The 16,987-nt window shown below is 46.8% G+C and overlaps 7 protein-coding genes across 7 annotated transcripts; 4 read left to right on the forward strand and 3 right to left on the reverse strand.

Moving 5' to 3' along the window:
* Positions 1-242: 242 nt before the first annotated feature.
* On the forward strand, positions 243-973 carry TRIVIDRAFT_39766 (uncharacterized protein; the record flags this gene model as incomplete). The annotated part of the gene is made up of 2 exons (XM_014094932.1): positions 243-609; positions 681-973. 2 exons carry the CDS (start codon positions 243-245, stop codon positions 971-973), a joined length of 660 nt encoding a protein of 219 aa, XP_013950407.1.
* A 500-nt stretch (positions 974-1,473) lies between these two features.
* TRIVIDRAFT_74792 (uncharacterized protein) lies at positions 1,474-2,796 on the reverse strand (the record flags this gene model as incomplete). The annotated part of the gene is made up of 8 exons (XM_014094933.1): positions 1,474-1,653; positions 1,705-1,783; positions 1,835-1,897; positions 1,959-2,099; positions 2,164-2,271; positions 2,329-2,478; positions 2,546-2,687; positions 2,737-2,796. 8 exons carry the CDS (start codon positions 2,784-2,786, stop codon positions 1,598-1,600), a joined length of 789 nt encoding a protein of 262 aa, XP_013950408.1.
* A 506-nt stretch (positions 2,797-3,302) lies between these two features.
* On the reverse strand, positions 3,303-4,526 carry TRIVIDRAFT_39838 (uncharacterized protein; the record flags this gene model as incomplete). The annotated part of the gene is made up of 1 exon (XM_014094934.1): positions 3,303-4,526. The coding sequence occupies one exon, from the start codon at positions 4,524-4,526 to the stop codon at positions 3,303-3,305; it is 1,224 nt and encodes a 407-aa protein (XP_013950409.1).
* Positions 4,527-7,112: 2,586 nt separating this feature from the next.
* TRIVIDRAFT_196045 (uncharacterized protein) lies at positions 7,113-8,968 on the forward strand (the record flags this gene model as incomplete). Its single annotated transcript, XM_014094935.1, has 3 exons — positions 7,113-7,279; positions 7,339-8,827; positions 8,885-8,968. 3 exons carry the CDS (start codon positions 7,113-7,115, stop codon positions 8,966-8,968), a joined length of 1,740 nt encoding a protein of 579 aa, XP_013950410.1.
* A 335-nt stretch (positions 8,969-9,303) lies between these two features.
* On the forward strand, positions 9,304-9,975 carry TRIVIDRAFT_64973 (uncharacterized protein; the record flags this gene model as incomplete). The annotated part of the gene is made up of 1 exon (XM_014094936.1): positions 9,304-9,975. The coding sequence occupies one exon, from the start codon at positions 9,304-9,306 to the stop codon at positions 9,973-9,975; it is 672 nt and encodes a 223-aa protein (XP_013950411.1).
* A 1,108-nt stretch (positions 9,976-11,083) lies between these two features.
* Positions 11,084-12,069, reverse strand: TRIVIDRAFT_206860 (uncharacterized protein; the record flags this gene model as incomplete). The annotated part of the gene is made up of 2 exons (XM_014094937.1): positions 11,084-11,802; positions 11,862-12,069. 2 exons carry the CDS (start codon positions 12,067-12,069, stop codon positions 11,084-11,086), a joined length of 927 nt encoding a protein of 308 aa, XP_013950412.1.
* A 2,574-nt stretch (positions 12,070-14,643) lies between these two features.
* Positions 14,644-16,107, forward strand: TRIVIDRAFT_39958 (uncharacterized protein; the record flags this gene model as incomplete). The annotated part of the gene is made up of 1 exon (XM_014094938.1): positions 14,644-16,107. One exon carries the CDS (start codon positions 14,644-14,646, stop codon positions 16,105-16,107), a length of 1,464 nt encoding a protein of 487 aa, XP_013950413.1.
* Positions 16,108-16,987: the final 880 nt, after the last annotated feature.

Below are 16,987 nucleotides of genomic sequence, written 5' to 3' on the forward strand. Positions count from 1 at the left end.
TGGCAGCAATCCCGTTCTAAGACAAGCCATTCGCGCCATTCTAAGGAATATTTGCCATCTGTACTCCTGTCACTGAGCCTGTAGAGGCTAGTCAGAATCAAAAAATATTGTTTTAGAAACCGAACGGTAGATTCCGCTTCTGCGCGATTTTTGCGGACTATCCTAGAGAATAACCGAAGCTTAAAAGAGTTAAAGATTCCTCTTCTCGCAACTTCCGAACCTCATCCTTACACATCTTCAATATGAACGCGACTACCCCTATATTCCGCTGCTGGCGACCCGGTCCTGCTCGCTTCCCAGTTACTCTGCAGCCCCGATTTCTCCCGAGCTCTTCTCTTACTCAGAGAGCCTATTACTCCGATCAAGTCAAAGTGTCCCGTCAGAAGACGGATTGCCATGCCAAAAAAGCAGGGAGCGCGCCTTCTGTGGCATCCACATCGCGATCACCATGGCGCCTCCCCTTCTGGAGCTGCCGGACCACCTGGAGGCGAGCAGGGATCAACACGCTGCGTTGTCTAGCGGGCTGTACGCTTGGTGACTTTTCAGCACTATGGATGCTGCAAACCTACTATCCAGAACTCGGGATGACCACCATCATGGCTGCATCCAGTAAGTTTCCTCCCATGACCTCAAAGGAAAGTTCCACGGGGGGGTAGATAAAGACTAAAACATGCACATAGTGGTGTCTGGCATCACGACTTCAATTATCGTTGAAACTATTCTACTCCGGCGCGGAGCAGACCAACTCTCCTGGCCTATAGCAGTCCGCACAGCGATGGGTATGAGTATGGTGTCGATGGTGGCAATGGAGACGGCAGAGAATATCGTCGACTACCATCTCACGGGCGGCGTGGTGGCCTTGGGGGACCCAAACTTCTGGATGGCAGCGGCGGTGTCTATGGCTGCTGGATATCTCGCCCCGTTGCCATACAACTACCTACGTTTACGAAAGTATGGGAAGGCCTGCCACTGAATCCAGTACGCATATGTGTGGCTGCCAGACCATGAATAGTAAGGATTGGTTATAGTAATTCACCCTGGAGTATTTAAATGTAGATATCACAAATGCCAACCAGAACTAAATCCGGTCCCCACGTCTCGAATCATCTTGTCTTGTATGTAGATGTATGCTTGCATGCATATATATGCAAGTTATACGGAAGATAAAGCAAGACCACATTGCACCTACATTGTTTCGATTTCTCTGCCTTTCTATTTCTAAAGTTTGGTGGGAAAGCCGTCAAATATCAGCCGGATATATTACTGCTTTGCGCGCGCATCGTCGGGGGTGATGTCGGGGATGTCGGAGATGTCGGAGATGTTAACTTCCTAATGGACGCATGCGCTAAAGAAGGCACACGACCTTCATGTTTGGCGTCGCTACGTAGCGGAATATAACCTTAGAGTGCTGGGATTGCTCATACAGAGTCTTCGGATATTACATAGATCGACTACTAGATTGTACAGTCTTATCATCCCCAAGTGATAGATTCTAGGAAGATCACTCAATAGCCCTATAAACTGCTGAGCAATCTTTATTTCGTGATTTATTTGTCCTCTAGCTATGCAATGTTATCCATTCCTGACAGAATCTCATCTAATCTCTCTTATGCATGACTCTAGCTCCGGGGTGGCTCATAACAATCCCGGAATCTACCCGCGTTGGTTAGCACTGCCCTGGATTTAACAGAACAAAGTACTTACCAATCGTAATCTGTTGACCTGTCATGGAAGTATTTTTAGCCGCAGAGATAAAAGCGTCGGCACAATCATCGAGATCAGTCTGAAAGGTCAGTATTGGCTTCTTAATAGTGTGAACAGTCACTTCTCGTACCTCGCGCCTCAGTGTTGATACCGATTTGTACGCTTCGATGTTCTCTGCCCCAAATCTTTGGCCCTGCGTAAAAATTGTGAGCATTTACCAAAAACCTAACAATCCTACTGACGGAAGAACAAACCCATTCAGTTAGTAACAACCCAGGAAGAATAGCATTGATTCGAATCTTGGGTCCTTGCGTGTATGCGAGATTCTTCATCAGTTGCAGACCAGCAGCTTTGGTAACAGAGTAGGCCATGCTGCTGCCGCCTTGGCTGGCGCCCTATATTCACATTGAATCTGTTACACGTGGCTTCCTCCGAGAGAATATTGACTCTTTTGCTTACCGCGACTGAAGAGGTGATAAGATATACTCCACCCTCGGGATTTGCGTTAAAGATGGGGGCGGCTTCTTGAACCAGGTGCAGATGAGACATGACATTGACGGCCCAACACTGAACATCCGGTTAGCCGCCGTTTGCCCATGTCTTTCTCTGGTATATAAGGATTACCTTGTTCCATTCCTCGTCGGTCAGAGCATGGAGATTGCCAAACTGAGAGATCTTGGTCCAGCCGGCATTTGCGATAATAATATCAAGCCCGCCAAAGTTCTTGACGGTTTCCTGGACGAGGCGAACGTTATCTTCCCTCTTCTCGGCGTCCTATTATTTGCAGTGTTAGCTCTTCCTTAAGGTCATAGAGCATAGTAGGTAATTGTAACAGACTTACACCTTGAATAATTAACGTCTTGACAGGGTATTCCTTCAAGGAATCAGCGACTTCCTGGGCAGCGTCCGCATTGGAGACGTAATTGATGGCGACATTGGCTCCCTCTTCGGCGAATTTCTTGCAGATGACAGCCCCAAGGCCTCTTCTCTGCGTTAGTACGGCTGTTGCTTTTACTAGGCGGGCTTGCCTACCTGGAGCCACCTGTGACCAGCACGTTTCTTCCCTTTAGCGAGTATGGCATTTTGATTTTTATATGTTGAGCTGAGGATGGAAAGTTCTAGAGGGGTGCGTCACATTGATATACGTTTTGTTGTCTCTCATAACCCCGCATAATATTCCGGATCGGCCAAGCGGGCCCGCAAAGTTACACCTCGGTCGGGGCAAACAGTGCAGCGATATCCCGTGCTGTTGTTTTCCTATATTGTGATCATCTGGCGTGATGGCAGAGATTATACACTGTACAATTCGCTTTTGGGTTTATTATTTATAGTCTTCTTTGTCTTTGTTGCTGTTCAGGCCTTACTCAAAATTGGCCCCAGTTTAGATTATCAATGGCTACAACAAAATCGGAGTTTATAAAGCGAGAAGAGATGCCGAGGATGCAATGTTGTAGGCAGGATTCCAAATCATAAGTTGATTATACAAAACTTTGCGCAGTAGCACAGCCATTTGTGAAGCTTCTTCCGTAATCTCCTAAGAACACACTTCTGCGCATACATGTATACTAGCGCATAAAAATTGACTGAAGAAACTATTTTCACATTTTCACAGGCTCCAAGTATCCAATAGTGACAATCTCTTCCTTCGGATTCTGCCAATCAAGCTTCTTAACCTCCCGTGTCTGGTCAAAGTGGAGAGAGCCATACCGCAAATACGCAGCAAACGACCCTTCTTCAATGTCCTTGTTGTGATTCTCCTCGGCATCCCATAAATCAGCCAGCATATTCACCTTTAATCCCTCGTTACGCGGTCCGTGGGGAAGCTTGATCATTGAAGAGTTTGCCAGAACAGATGTTACGAAAGCCTCAGCCTCATGCCACGATTCATCCACAACAGCTCCGGCGCCGGTGCGTGGTAGTGAAAAGAGACGGAATTGGCGCTGCGCATCCCATGCAGTAATTTTTTGAATGTGAAACATTTCAACTCCAGCGTCGAATAAGAGCATATGCTTGGCATACCACTCCGCGCCATTGAAGCCATCGTTGGGATCAATGAGCTTTCTCAGACGCTCGGCACACGTATAATGAGCCATATAGTCACAAAGGAGCTCCACGTTGGGCTTTTCAGCTTTCAGATTGACAGTCTCCATCTGAAGGTCGAATAGAGGCAAATGCCGCAGCAGCGGATGCTTGTGGAAGTCCTTCGAATTGGTGGCTCCCTCGGACCAGAGGGCAAGATAAATATCGTGCCACCTCTTGACGAAGGGATTATTGCGTTTAGTGCACAAGAATCCATTGAGCGGAGTATATGTGTCCGGTAGGTGCATCAAGGCTACGGCAGCGAGTTCATAGGGCGATTCGGGATCTTCGATTCGCTTCCAGCAGATATCGTCAATATGACGCAAGAGAATGAGGCCAACGTCCATCCAGACACCGCCATATTTCCATAGTAGTGGTAGTCGAACCAGATCTCCCATGTGAGCCTTATGGCCATCCATGGTACCCTCAACAAACGTCTTTGGGAAGTAGGATTCCTCAACATAGTGAAAGACGCTGGTCTCTGAACCATCAACACGATCCACTATATGGACAGTCCACTCGGGACCCAGCCGACGGACCCAATTAATCACATTTCGTTTCACCCAAGGGCTCATCTGCGCAAAGCCCGTGTCCCAGAAGCCCCAGATGTTCTTGTCTGAGGTAACCGGGTGGCGTTTCTGGAGCCATGCTGCGATCTCCTCATCTGTGCGATGGTCGATCTTTTCGGGGGATATGTGCTTGATTCCGTTTGGTAGGTCTGACTTTGTGACTTCTACTGGCATGTCGATATTTGCTGATCGAGAAGTTGTTTTATCGTCATACATGATTGTTATTGTGTTTGATAATTTTTGCAGTCAAAGTATTGCGTCGGTAGAGGGCTACTTCGTGATGTCTCCCCCTTACATGAGATGCATACTCTTCAGACCTTTTAACTACCATCTTGCTACTACATTTACTCTATCAATGCAAGGTACATGTATATTCCAAGCTTCCCACAGAAATCGGTAACGTTACAACACAGTACAGATCTATGTAATTCCGTCGAGCGGCAACATCTTGCGTAATGGTACGATACGTGTGATCTCGATCTGGTCGTGGAGGAATGGGTGGTCCCTACATTACATAGGGAACTGAGAAATAATATGCAGTAACTCTTCCGTATCATCCAACGAGATCTCGGGAATCGCGCATAAGTGCCCCGGTTGTGAATGCATAGCATTCGCCATCCCGGGAAACTATATCATGTTCGTATTTGATATGCAGTCACCAAATCCGGTAAATAATGTAGCAATCAGGTATATGCTTTTTCCAGGATTATGGTCTGACATGCCGCAATAGACTTAATGCGGTTGCTATTTGTTATAAAATCCTTCGGCTTCAAAAGCGAGCGACTTCTACCACAATACTAGTAAATATAGAATACGATATACATGTAACGTGGATCTAGTGATACGAGGCACTGCAGGTTGATATGTTGGTGGGATGCCTGGCGCTTCAAGCCAAATTATGCCTCAGCTCAGAATAGCGGACGCAGCTTCTTGGTCAGTTGCAATTGGCCTGAAATAGTTATTATTTCAGTAGATCCGATTCTCTATCTGGCGAAGTCTGTACAATGCGCGAGTCTCACATTAACTCCGGAAAAGAGGAAATATATGCAACTAGCTTGTGGAACCTACCGTCTATTTGACTTCTATAAAGAGCTACCAGCAGCACGCCTATTTCACATCAATTCCAAATGTAGTCCTGCTGATGATGTACAGCAGGCCATTTTTTATCAATTTTATGGCCATTGGATGGAAAATCTTGCCCGTTGGTCATATGCGTTTAGCTGATGGTCCGTTCGACTCACCCTCGCTACATGATGGAGTAACAGCTTATTGGAAAATACAGCTATAAGATGTTTTGCCACAGAAAATGGATTTATATGGCAACAAGAGCAATTCTCTCTGTGCTTGGGAGGGCGTAAGTTATTCTTTCACTCTGTTTTATCATGTCCTATTTCACACAAAATCCCTCACAAATGTGGTAGACCATCTACATGGGATTGAAATATTCTTACGGCGTTGACGACATAGGATACGGATGATACGTAACAACATATGCAAGGCGCTTACATGATGGCGCTTTTGATGTGGTAAACCACAAATCATGCTCAAGTCTCACTCCGCACTCTGTGAGTTCAAGTCAGAATGAATAACATATCCACGGGCGTTCCTAGAGATTTAGCTTCATGCAAAGTAATTGGAGAGGGAAAAAAGGAGCAGGTCTTTTCTTTCAACTGGGCCGTCTTAGCTAATTGATTCCGAGCTAGCAAGGACCGCTGCTTATAAATTCGTGGCTGGCCCCCTTGGCTAAGAGCCCTCCCTCATTTCAACATCAAGCAGATGGCTGCTCCTATTGGCGCTTAGGACTTTTGTCAGTGTCCGTTACTCGACAACCACGAATGAGAATGTCGAATGAGAATGTTCAAGTAGCTTTACATAATCATCATTATCCCAGCACGGCTTCACTTTGTGTGCTTGCATCGGCCCAAATAACGCAATTGGCCCGCAGCCAAGGCCCCTGCATTTGTCAGCTCCCTCTATTTAGACAGCTTGCTCCCTCCCATACGGCATCAATGAGGCCATCACCGGTATTTCTGGCAAAACAGTGTATGTTTAGTAAACAATATTGAGAATACTTGACCAAAGGAAGAGGCTATTGGATAGAAATGCCATACAAAGCTGCCAAGAAGTGCGAGTAGTTGCAGATTTATAATCAGGAGACGTGAATCTGTGAATAGAGGCATATATAAGTCAGTCGAGAATGTCGTTGCTTAAGAATGAAGTGCCCGATCTAAACAATAGCTTTCACAGAGGTATTGAACTCGAAACTATTGAACACACCATTTAAAACATATTAAAGGGAACCGATTGTCAGGATGACTAAATCACCAATTGAGATTGTCTTGGGAGTAGCCAATGTAAGTCATCTCTCACAGCCATATAATTTAAGACACATTCTTAAACGGCGGGCGCTCTCAGGTTGGCGACAAGTCTATCGATCCAACAGCCAAGTACGACTCCCCGACAGAAATCGAGGAATTTCTCAACACCTTCTATGAGAGAGGTTATCGTCAAATTGATACTGCCAGAGGCTATTCACCGCATGCTCCCCTCTCATGCGAGCCTCGACTTGGTGCAGTTAATGTCGGAGATAAATTCATCATTGGCACCAAAGTCGTTTCTCGTCCAGATGGAGCTCACTCGAGGGACAAGATTGCGCAGAGCATCGATGATTCCTTGGAGGCTCTGAAAGTCTCCCAGGTTGACATTGAGTACTTACACCAGCCTAACCGCACCGTTCCTTTCGAGGAGACGGCAGAGGCTATGGACAAGGCCTACCGAGAGGGAAAATTCAAGCGATTTGGATTATCCAACTACACGGCCGCTGAAGTCGAGCAGTTTCTCAAGATTACCGAGGAACGAGGGTTTGTAAAGCCGACTGTTTACCAGGGACAGTACAACCCAGCAGTTATTAATGGTGCTGACTTACAGTATGCACATAATCAATCATTATTGACTGATGTCCAAGCTAACCTGTGTTTTCAAACAGACATATCAAGACTCGTCTTGAATCATTAGATACGCTCATAACACAAATATGCAGCAAAACCGGCACCCCAGGAGTTGCTCTAGGCATTTTGCATAACGGAGAGGTCCTTCATACCGCCAGTTATGGATTTCAAGACGTCGAGTGCCAGACCGCACCTAATGTCGACACAAGTTTCCTCATCTGCTCCCTGACCAAAGCGATTACAGCATTGATGATCGGCATGGTGATTGATGAAGGAAAGCTAGACTTTCAGACTCGGCTGGATGAAATCCTTCCAGAGTTCCAGCGAAACGATGCCCAGGCAAACATCACCATCGAAGATCTCCTGAGCCACAGAACCGGCCTTGCCCCTTACGATGGCCTCTGGGTCGGCTCAGATAACCGCGTCATGTTGAATCGTTCGGAAGCGATTCCCATCTTGAACTATTCCCCAGTTATTAGCGACCTACGGACAAAGTTTATATATAACAACATCGCCTACGACGTTCTTGGTCAAGTTCTTGAGAAAGTCACTGGTTCCACTTACTCGGAGCTACTACATGAGCGCATCACCAAGCCGCTGAATCTGAATCGGACGTTTTATGCCGAGGAACCGTTTGATGATAACACTGCCAAATCCTACACTGTTCTGGATGACGGATCCTTCTACCAAATTCCAACGTGGGGCCACGGCAAAGACTTGCTGATTGGAGCGGGTGGCGCAATCCGTAGCTCGATCAGCGATCTCTTAGTGCTATACAAAGCCTTGATGGATGCCGCAAACTCCCAAGTGACTCAGAGTTCAACTTCAGGAACTGGACATGTGTTTAAACAAATGCCGCAGCTCTTGCAGGGCAAAATTGGATTGCCGAGCAAGTCGTTGAGGGAGTGTAGCTACGCTTCAGGATGGATACGGGCACAGCTCCCCGCAATTGTCGACTTATTTGCGGGCTATAAACCTCCAATCCTGGGTAGTGGGTCAGCTTCACGCCTCATGATCCACCACCAAGGGCAAATTGCCGGAAATGTTGGCTATGCAGCGCTATTTCCAGAAACAACGACGGCTGTTGTCGTGTTGGGGAATTCTGCAGGATTTACAGACTCCATGAGACTCCTGGGCCAGATCCTCGTGGAAACTGTGTTTGGGAACAATGTCAATTTTGATGAATATCTTGGAATTGCTATTGAGGCATCCAAAAGCACAATTGAGTCCGTGAAAGCTGTACACAGTACGCTGATTGCTGGTAAGACGGTTGATCAACCCACACGAGCCATCAAAGCGTATACAGGTCGTTACTATAACACAATTAGAAACTTCTTTATCGATGTGAATGAAGTAAATGGCAAACTTCAAGTAGCATATATGGGATCACCTCACGATACATTTGACTTGATACCATATCAAACCGACAGTTTCTTCTGGTGGCTTGATTTCAATGAGAGTGCGAAGCGGGCAAGACTACCGGGATATCCTAAAGAGTTCTTTATTCTCAAGTTTAGCCTTCCGTCGGTACTTTCGCGGGGGGACGTTGGTGCCGAAGCTGAGATGACCTGCTTGACATGGAAGCATGAGTTTCAAATCGCAGATGAGGGGGAAGTTTTCATGAAGAACACAAGCGAGTTTGACGTTATAGGCACCTTCGATGTGTGAAAAGAATCAGAATTATTATTTTGTAATGAGTTAACGGGCATGTACTGCTAATTCTGCACCGGGATCGCTCTTCTGCATTGTTGACATCACAAGTGCCTGACTCACGCCGATTGACTCACTAAATTCCATTTAACCAGAGAGGCGGGGGTTTCCAGCGTAAACTTGCATTTTTTGGGATTAATAAGAACTACTCGTACTTTTGGAGCGTTAGTGTTTAATTAGCTCCCATCCTTCAATAAAGTCTATATATCCCACATGCATTCTTCACACTCTGTCTTGAATAACAGCTCTGATCATCAACCACATTCATACCTTCAAACTACGATTATCCCATCATGGTATCCCTTCAAGAAGATGGTACACATACCATCGCGTCATTATATGATTCGATTGGTGTAAAATATGAAAAAGCCTTTGCTGATATTCCGGCGCAGCAAAAGTCTCTTGATTGGATCATCTCTCAACTTCCTGGCACGGGTCGCAAAATCCTTGACATTGGCTGTGGAACTGGTCGTCCTGTTGCGCAGATATTATCTTCTTCCCCTCACAATCACCTTGTTCATGGTATCGATGTTTCGGAAGAGATGCTCTCTGCCGCTCGCCAATCAGTTCCCTCCGCCACCTTTGAGCTGATTGACGTCCGCAACTTTGAGCCAGAAGCGGCAAGCTTTGATGCTGTGACGTCGTACTTTGCTCTACTTGTGAGCATCTCTCAAAATGAGATTCGAGAGACGATAAAAAAAGTTTTTGACTGGCTAAAACCAGGTGGCATATTTGTTTTAGGCACAATTCCAGTTGATATGGAATTTGAGGTAGACAAGTGGCTTGGCAGAAGAATGCTAGCAACATCAATGTCGGAGGAGCAATACATTGCGGCCTTCAAGCAGGTGGGCTTTGATATAGAATTTTCGGAGGTGGAGGTTTTTATACCTAAAACTGTGGAAACTGGCCTTGATGAGGAGGACAAGGGGGAGCCTCAATTGTACATATATGCGCGCAAGCCGTGATTATGACGAATACGATCAGCCTCTATTAGCATCAACAAATCCATGTGTCTCTTACCTGACTGGTTATGCATTGCCTGCATCTTATCTGCGGAGTTATTATATCGAATATTTAACAAGGCAAAGATATTTCTTTCTTTAAACCCGTCACTCAGTACGCCTCTAACTCCATGAGAAATTTCACATTCAAGACTCAGCCAAATTGTCTATGCTTCTTAGCACTCTATATAACTTTTATGTTTTTGCCGACGAGATCTTTCTTGTTGCAGATGAAGTAATTGATGCCGAGTCTACTGTGTCGTGGGAACTATATAGCCATGCGAGCTTGGATCCTTGGGATGCTGACATCTAGAAGGATATCCGAGAGGAGTGAGTGTACACCAGTATCCCGTCCCGTATACAGAGTTCGACCACAAGCTATGACGCCGTCGCCGCCGCACGATGGGCTAGATATGCGACCAGATGTGAAACTGATAGTTATTCCATCAGCACCGGAATTATCGGTGGCGTACGACGCTCATGGATGAGAGCACAGAGTTTGTTAAGTCCTGGCCTAGTTCTTAAATGAACCAGACTTCATCAAAGCAGGTGCCAATAGGTGTATCTGTCTGCTTACAAATATTCTCAATTATTAAAGAGTCTGAGACGCTAATAGAGCTACTCGAGATAGTCCCCCACGTTGAAGTTGATGAGAGAGTTGTCGAGACTGAGATGAAGTCGTGGTAATGCATACCGGAGCCGTCTCTGCCCCACACTCAGACTCGTCGTATGTTGTAATTGAGTTCTTTTCACCCATAGTAATCCTAGGCCAATTTGGCGATTTCCTTTAATGGTCACATCTGGCTGTCACTCGATGAGGGCCATTGGTGGAGGACCGGATCCGTAGATGCCCGGCGGAATGATTCAGTGCCAACCACCAACATGAATTGGACCCATGAGATGCAACTGAAGAAGATCCAAGCAGTATAGGGCTCAATCACGCCGTCATCGATCGGCTGGGGTATGCCAACGGTTGTCGTGACAGGTATGATCTGGCTGTTCAATCCATTAACCCACTATCTAATCCTGCTTCATATTGTATTAAACACTATCGTCTACTCCATTGTTTTCCTCAGGAATGATGTAGGACGGCACTGATCACCCAGATATCCCAACGCTCATGCTCCCAGGCCGCAATCGGGGGCATCGCATTTGCCACAGCCCGGGCCCACGACTCCTTTGCCAACGGGTCCTTGGCTGAGGCTTCTCCGCGCTCGGGGGTAGCTCCGTAGTAGCCATCCCACTGACGAAACATACAAACAACCATCTGGCCACTCTCGGTTTCCGCTGCCGTTCCCTGCTGTCCTGGATGCCACAGGTCGCTGTCTCCAGTGTCCGTCCAAGCCCATACCCATCCTGACGGCTCAGGCCGAAAGACTGCCAAGCCCGGTCGAACATTCCATGGGAAAGATTCCCTCGTCGGCGGCGGCGGTGGCCGCAAGTCGTCGCTACCTGCGGGCATGAAGCCTTCGAACGCTCTGGACACGCTACAGCGTAATTCTAGGCGATCGGGGACGTCCATGTATGGTACCAAGAATGCCGTGAGCATTACTCGGCCCTCAAGCCGGTCTTCAAACTCCTCTCGTTGAAACCACTCTTGTGGAAACCAGTGGAGGCTGGGAAACAGAGATACCGGCGATGACTTCGTGCTATTCATGTTGTCCCCGCTACTCAATGACAGGCGCTGTAGCAGTGCACCGGACACGACGTCGTCCTCGGGCAGGCCCTGCAGGAGCTCGGCACACGCAGAAGAGTCTTGGGAATCTTTGAGAGCATCTGCTGACTCCCAGACTATTTTCCATTCCGATTAATATTTAACACATGGAGCCATCAGTCAAGGATAAACCCACGAATAATGATGGCAGCCTGCTCACAATCATCAACCTGCCTCCCGAGCCAGACCTTCTGACAACCTGGTACCCCTGTAAGCGGTCCGATATCCGAGCTGTCTGTCGACCACGTCGGCCGATCTTGCCCCCGTGGTAGATAGAATCGTGTCCAACTAGTCCGCGTTCGATCTTTCCGGATTCTCACTTCCGGAATCTTGACTCGAGCCATGATGAAGCTATCCTGAGGTTGGATAACGCTGATTCGATCCGGTAAGTACTTTGCTTTTCTTTTGTTATTCATATGTCAGCCGGCGTGTCTAGCATGGTAGATATTGAGTGTACACACGTACCTAGTAGATATGCAGGTGCAAGGAATGTAGGGGGCTGGCACCGACCTTTGTGTCCTTATTGGATTTGTTGTTGCTTAGTCAAAAGGGCCGCCGATAGAAGCATAAAAGCGAGCCAACGAACGAATTTTTGAAGGGAAAATAAAGCTTGTATACAAAATATATTTTATACAGCAGTCGTGTCACAAAAGACGAAGGAATGGAGGAAACCTTAGTTTGCTGTTGCTCATATACATATTGACTGAATAAAGCAATGCTGATACACCAAATCCGTATATGTGCTGCTAGTTACCTACGTAGGTATGCATAATTACATTAAATGTTTGTATCATAGCTGCAGTGAATTTCCCGAAACGATTAGATACTTGGAATTCAGGTGACACAACAACCAAACTGCATGTACATACAGACCCAGCACCATACCATCTGCAGAACATCATACCCCTTCCCAAACAGCCCTGATATCATTACAAAAGAAACCGTGGCGTTACATAAGAGGCTAGTGCGAATCCTTCTTACGTGATGCCATATAGCCCAAAGCCAACCACTATAAATCCATCGCCAAGTCCATCACCCCAATCCAACTCTCTTCTCCTCCTCCTCTCCTCTTTAAGACCTTAATTTCCCATATCCACTCCTGGGCAGCTTGCGATTATTTACTCCACGGCGCAAAGCCAGCATAATAACGCAACCTTAATAAAATCTTTGAGCCTTCCGTCCAACCCGATTCATATCACCCGTCCATCAAAAACTGAAAGACAGCTGTTGAGGGTTACCCTCAATTTTTGCCTATTGAGAAACAAGGAGCATAATTTTTGTTTTTTTGTGTGTGAAAATTGATAGTTAGATAGGTAGTTGCAGAGTAGAATCAGAATAGAAGAGATTGAGGTAGAAACTTGTGCACATCTTTATACTCGTCGCGCTGCGTGTGATTTCACTGCTACTGGGCCGTCAACCCCAGTCGTCGCGCGTGATATTTGCTTCACTCGAGGAACAGAGATATAGAGAAGCGGGGTAGTTCAGCCAGCAACGAACCATCTTCCCTTGTCACCATCCGGCTGAGGACCTCGTTTTCTCATCGGGTAAGTATCACGCACTCTCCCCCGCAAGATAGGGTCCATCGGTGCAAGTCTGTACGGAATTGAACCACGATTTTGGAGATCATATGCCACTTTAACTCTAGAAGGGCCGATTCTCAGTCGCCGTGATGGAATATGCAGCGCTAAATCACGTATGAACGACGAGGCTGCCAATCATGAAGTTGAGAACAGTTTTATCATGCCATGGATGCATATGCATGCTGCACACGCTTGTTAAGATGCTAGCTCTATGTAGCTTTTTAACATGGGAAAATATCCTTCAGATAAGTTGAATTTCGGGTTGAAAACGTAACAAAAAAGCACATTTAAGAGAGATACCTGGGTCCTTTGTAAGAGCCTGATGTGCAGTTGAATCTGGATTAAGCTTAATAATGCTGCAAAGAAATAGCAACTTGTTGAGCACGTGTGTTTTGAACAAAAAGATCAATTTAGTCATGTAGATTATGGTTCCAAGCGAGCCATTATTTCATGGTTAAGCCTGCTGTAGGCCCCCACGCCCAGACTTCACTGCTGGACTCTTCATGGGGGTGTTATCAGCGGAAATAAGCTGGCCAAGATGTGATGCTGTGAAATGAACAGACTTATATCCGCTGTTGTATAAAGGCAGCAGCCAGTTCTCAACTTTATCATGCTTTTATAAAATTATTTACTACCCTATGAAAATTATTCCCACAAGCTGCCGCCGCGAGAGTTGTTGCATCAGTCTTGTCAAATTGGGTGTATGAACATGGAGGCGTTTAACCACCCGCTTACGCGAACGGCAGACCCAGAACTTCTACCACACACAACGCTTCAGTCTATGCCTCCGGGTTATATGAATAGCTCACCCTCCGGCCAGATCTCATCTCTTGCGTTGAACATGACCTCGGAGATCGGGAGCAGTTAAATGTGGATTTGCATAATCACTAACGCCCGTAGCTTGCCGAGTAAAATGCCCGGTTAACATAGTTGACCAGTTTAGCTCTCTTGTAAAACTGAATTGAGCGTAGTGATTACGCAAAGCATTCGTTATGGATCTCACTACATGCTGCCTAAAGTTGTTAGTCAGGGGATTGAAGCTTAGTTTGGCCCACATAAGATTGACGATATTATATAAACTTCATGTGGACGTTGTCATGTTGTTCACAATGTTTCCCGCAGCATTATCATATAGGATTCTCTTCCTCCTAAATCGGTAGCATTTCCTGGGTCACTTTATTCGCGTTGTATAAATCTGCGTCATCTGATATCACCGGGGATCATCACCATAACGTCATTGCCTCCATCTCCAATATCACCGAAACTCACAAACTCTGTGGACAGATTCATCAACAAACAGCAACACCAACTATTTTCATCTGATTCAACCATCTCACCATGTCGGAACGCAATAAACGACGCAAACTGAATCCCGATACAGAATCATCACCAAAATCTGACACCAAACACAGCCCAAACATAGAGCACCTCCCAGAGAATATACTCATCCAAATCATCACCAATCTCCCCGGTCTCGACACCCTATGGAATCTCCTCATCGCATCACCTCGCTGCTACCGCCTCTTCAACAACCAGGCGCTCACTATCATCGAACAAATATTTTCTAGCCCCAACTCCATCCTACCACCCAAGATCCAGGAGATCGTCCGCGCGGTAATTCTCACGCGAGCTGGTTCTCTTCCGTTCAAGAGCCTTGATGAGTTGCGATATCAGTTTATCCACCATAAACTGCCCCTCCGAATAATTAAAAACAGGACATGCATATCTTTTGGCTCCGATAGTTTAACTGCCTCGGACATACCCGCATCAATTATTCGATCTGTCGTTGCAACGGCTCACCACATCTCGGCTCTCACAAACGCGTGTCTATCATTCTATCTCAAACAAGTCTACGATCCGAGTATTTTCGCGCCTCAGCATTCCCAAACGCCTCTACCACTCTACAAAATTAGAGGTTCAAATCCTCCAGAGGGCGATAAAACACCCGCCTGGCATGAAGTATTCGTTGGAACTCCTTACACAGTGGTTGATGCAGGGCCGCCCAGCTGGGTGGAAGAAATGCGCGTTACACGCGCCATGTGGCTCATCCAATTAGTGGGAGATGTGCGAAGTTTTGTTCTAAGTAATTTCAGTACATCAGGCTGGTCATACGACGACATTAACAGAACATTCCCAACATCCACTGCCGCTTTTGCGCAAGATGGGACGATGAATAGCTCTGCTGAAGAGGTAAGGTCCGTGCTGGAATATCTAGAGAAACTCGGCATCCAAAAGAAAGGCAAACCATTCTACAAGCTACCTAAACTCCCCCCAGACGCGAAACCCGTCAACCCAGTAACTCCCCTCCCAGACCCATGCGAAGCAACATGGGGAGGAGTCGGCATCTGGTACAACTACGGCCACAAAACCATCAAACTCCCTCCCACCCCCGAAGCCCGAAAACGCGCCAAGAATCCCCAGCTCAGCGAAGCTTCTCTCCGGGGCCAGACGAGAGCGAGCCTTGAAAGCGAAGCTCCCGCACTAACTATGCTCCGACATTTCACAGAGGGAAGATATGGATTGCCGATTACAAACGCCAGGTTCGAGACGTATCAGCCGTTTGGATTGGCGTTTTGGGATAAACGGAGATTGCAGCTGCTGGGCCTTTTGGGAGAAGGGCAGCAAAGTGAGCGAGACCTTGATTTCTACTGCTTTGCGTGGGAGAGCTTGATGGATGCTCGTTGGGTGAGGCATATCATGACTGTGCTAAGAGACGGTGTTGGGTTGGAGAATGAGGTTGAAGGTGATGGATCTGGGGTTGTATCTGGGGATGATGATGATGACTCTGATGAGGAAGAGTAAGCATAAACGGGACATGTAGCTGCCAATTACTGAACCATACAGCCATGGTTCTTGTAGATGTTCATCCCTTCTGCTCTGCTATTCATGCCTATACACGGTTCAGCACATTCGCTTTCACAAAGCAATCCATCACATAACTCACCACAAACACAAAACAAGCACAGCACAGACTCACAGCATAAACATTCCACAAAAAGCAAAGACTCCCTCCCGTCAAAGAGGTTGCACACATGCACCCCCCCAACCACCCTAACGCCATGCAACCCCCCTCCCCCCCAAAACACAAAGCCTGAGACATCCGAGTGGCTCGCACTATCCATGCACCTCACCATCCCTCCATTGGTCGCCGTGTCTCTCGCTATCTCGACGGGCTTCACATCACGCTGCATGTTGTTTTGTCACACCGCCAGTCTTGTGTAGCCCGAGGAGGCGGGAAGATAACAGGAAGGCCATTGGCCATTGAGCGACGCATATGATACACGACCTTTGTCTGCAGGGAGAGATTGGAGGAGTGCGGCTGTAATGGCATGCATATCTGCCTTAATGATGCCATTAGGCAGCGAGGGCGTGAGCAGTCTAGAACGCAGCTCATGTCGGATGGTAGAGATGCATCATGCAGTAGCTAGAGCGGGTGAGATCACAAAGCAAATGTCATGACTGCTACGAGTAACTAGAACCAGTACAAGCAATATCGACAGTATTTCCAACGCCACCAACACCAGATGCGTATTTCGCTAGTAAGTGTTCAACTTTGAGTATAGTCCCAAGTAATCAGTAAATCCCAAGTAACAAGAATGCGGGTGTGAACCCCATGTCAGTCTCAGTCCCGTTCACATTCTTTCAATAACCATAATAATCCACCTCAAGAGAAGATTAGACC

Source organism: Trichoderma virens, assembly GCF_000170995.1.
Source record: "Trichoderma virens Gv29-8 chromosome Unknown TRIVIscaffold_91, whole genome shotgun sequence".
In the NCBI taxonomy this organism is placed as follows: Eukaryota; Fungi; Ascomycota; class Sordariomycetes; order Hypocreales; family Hypocreaceae; genus Trichoderma; species Trichoderma virens.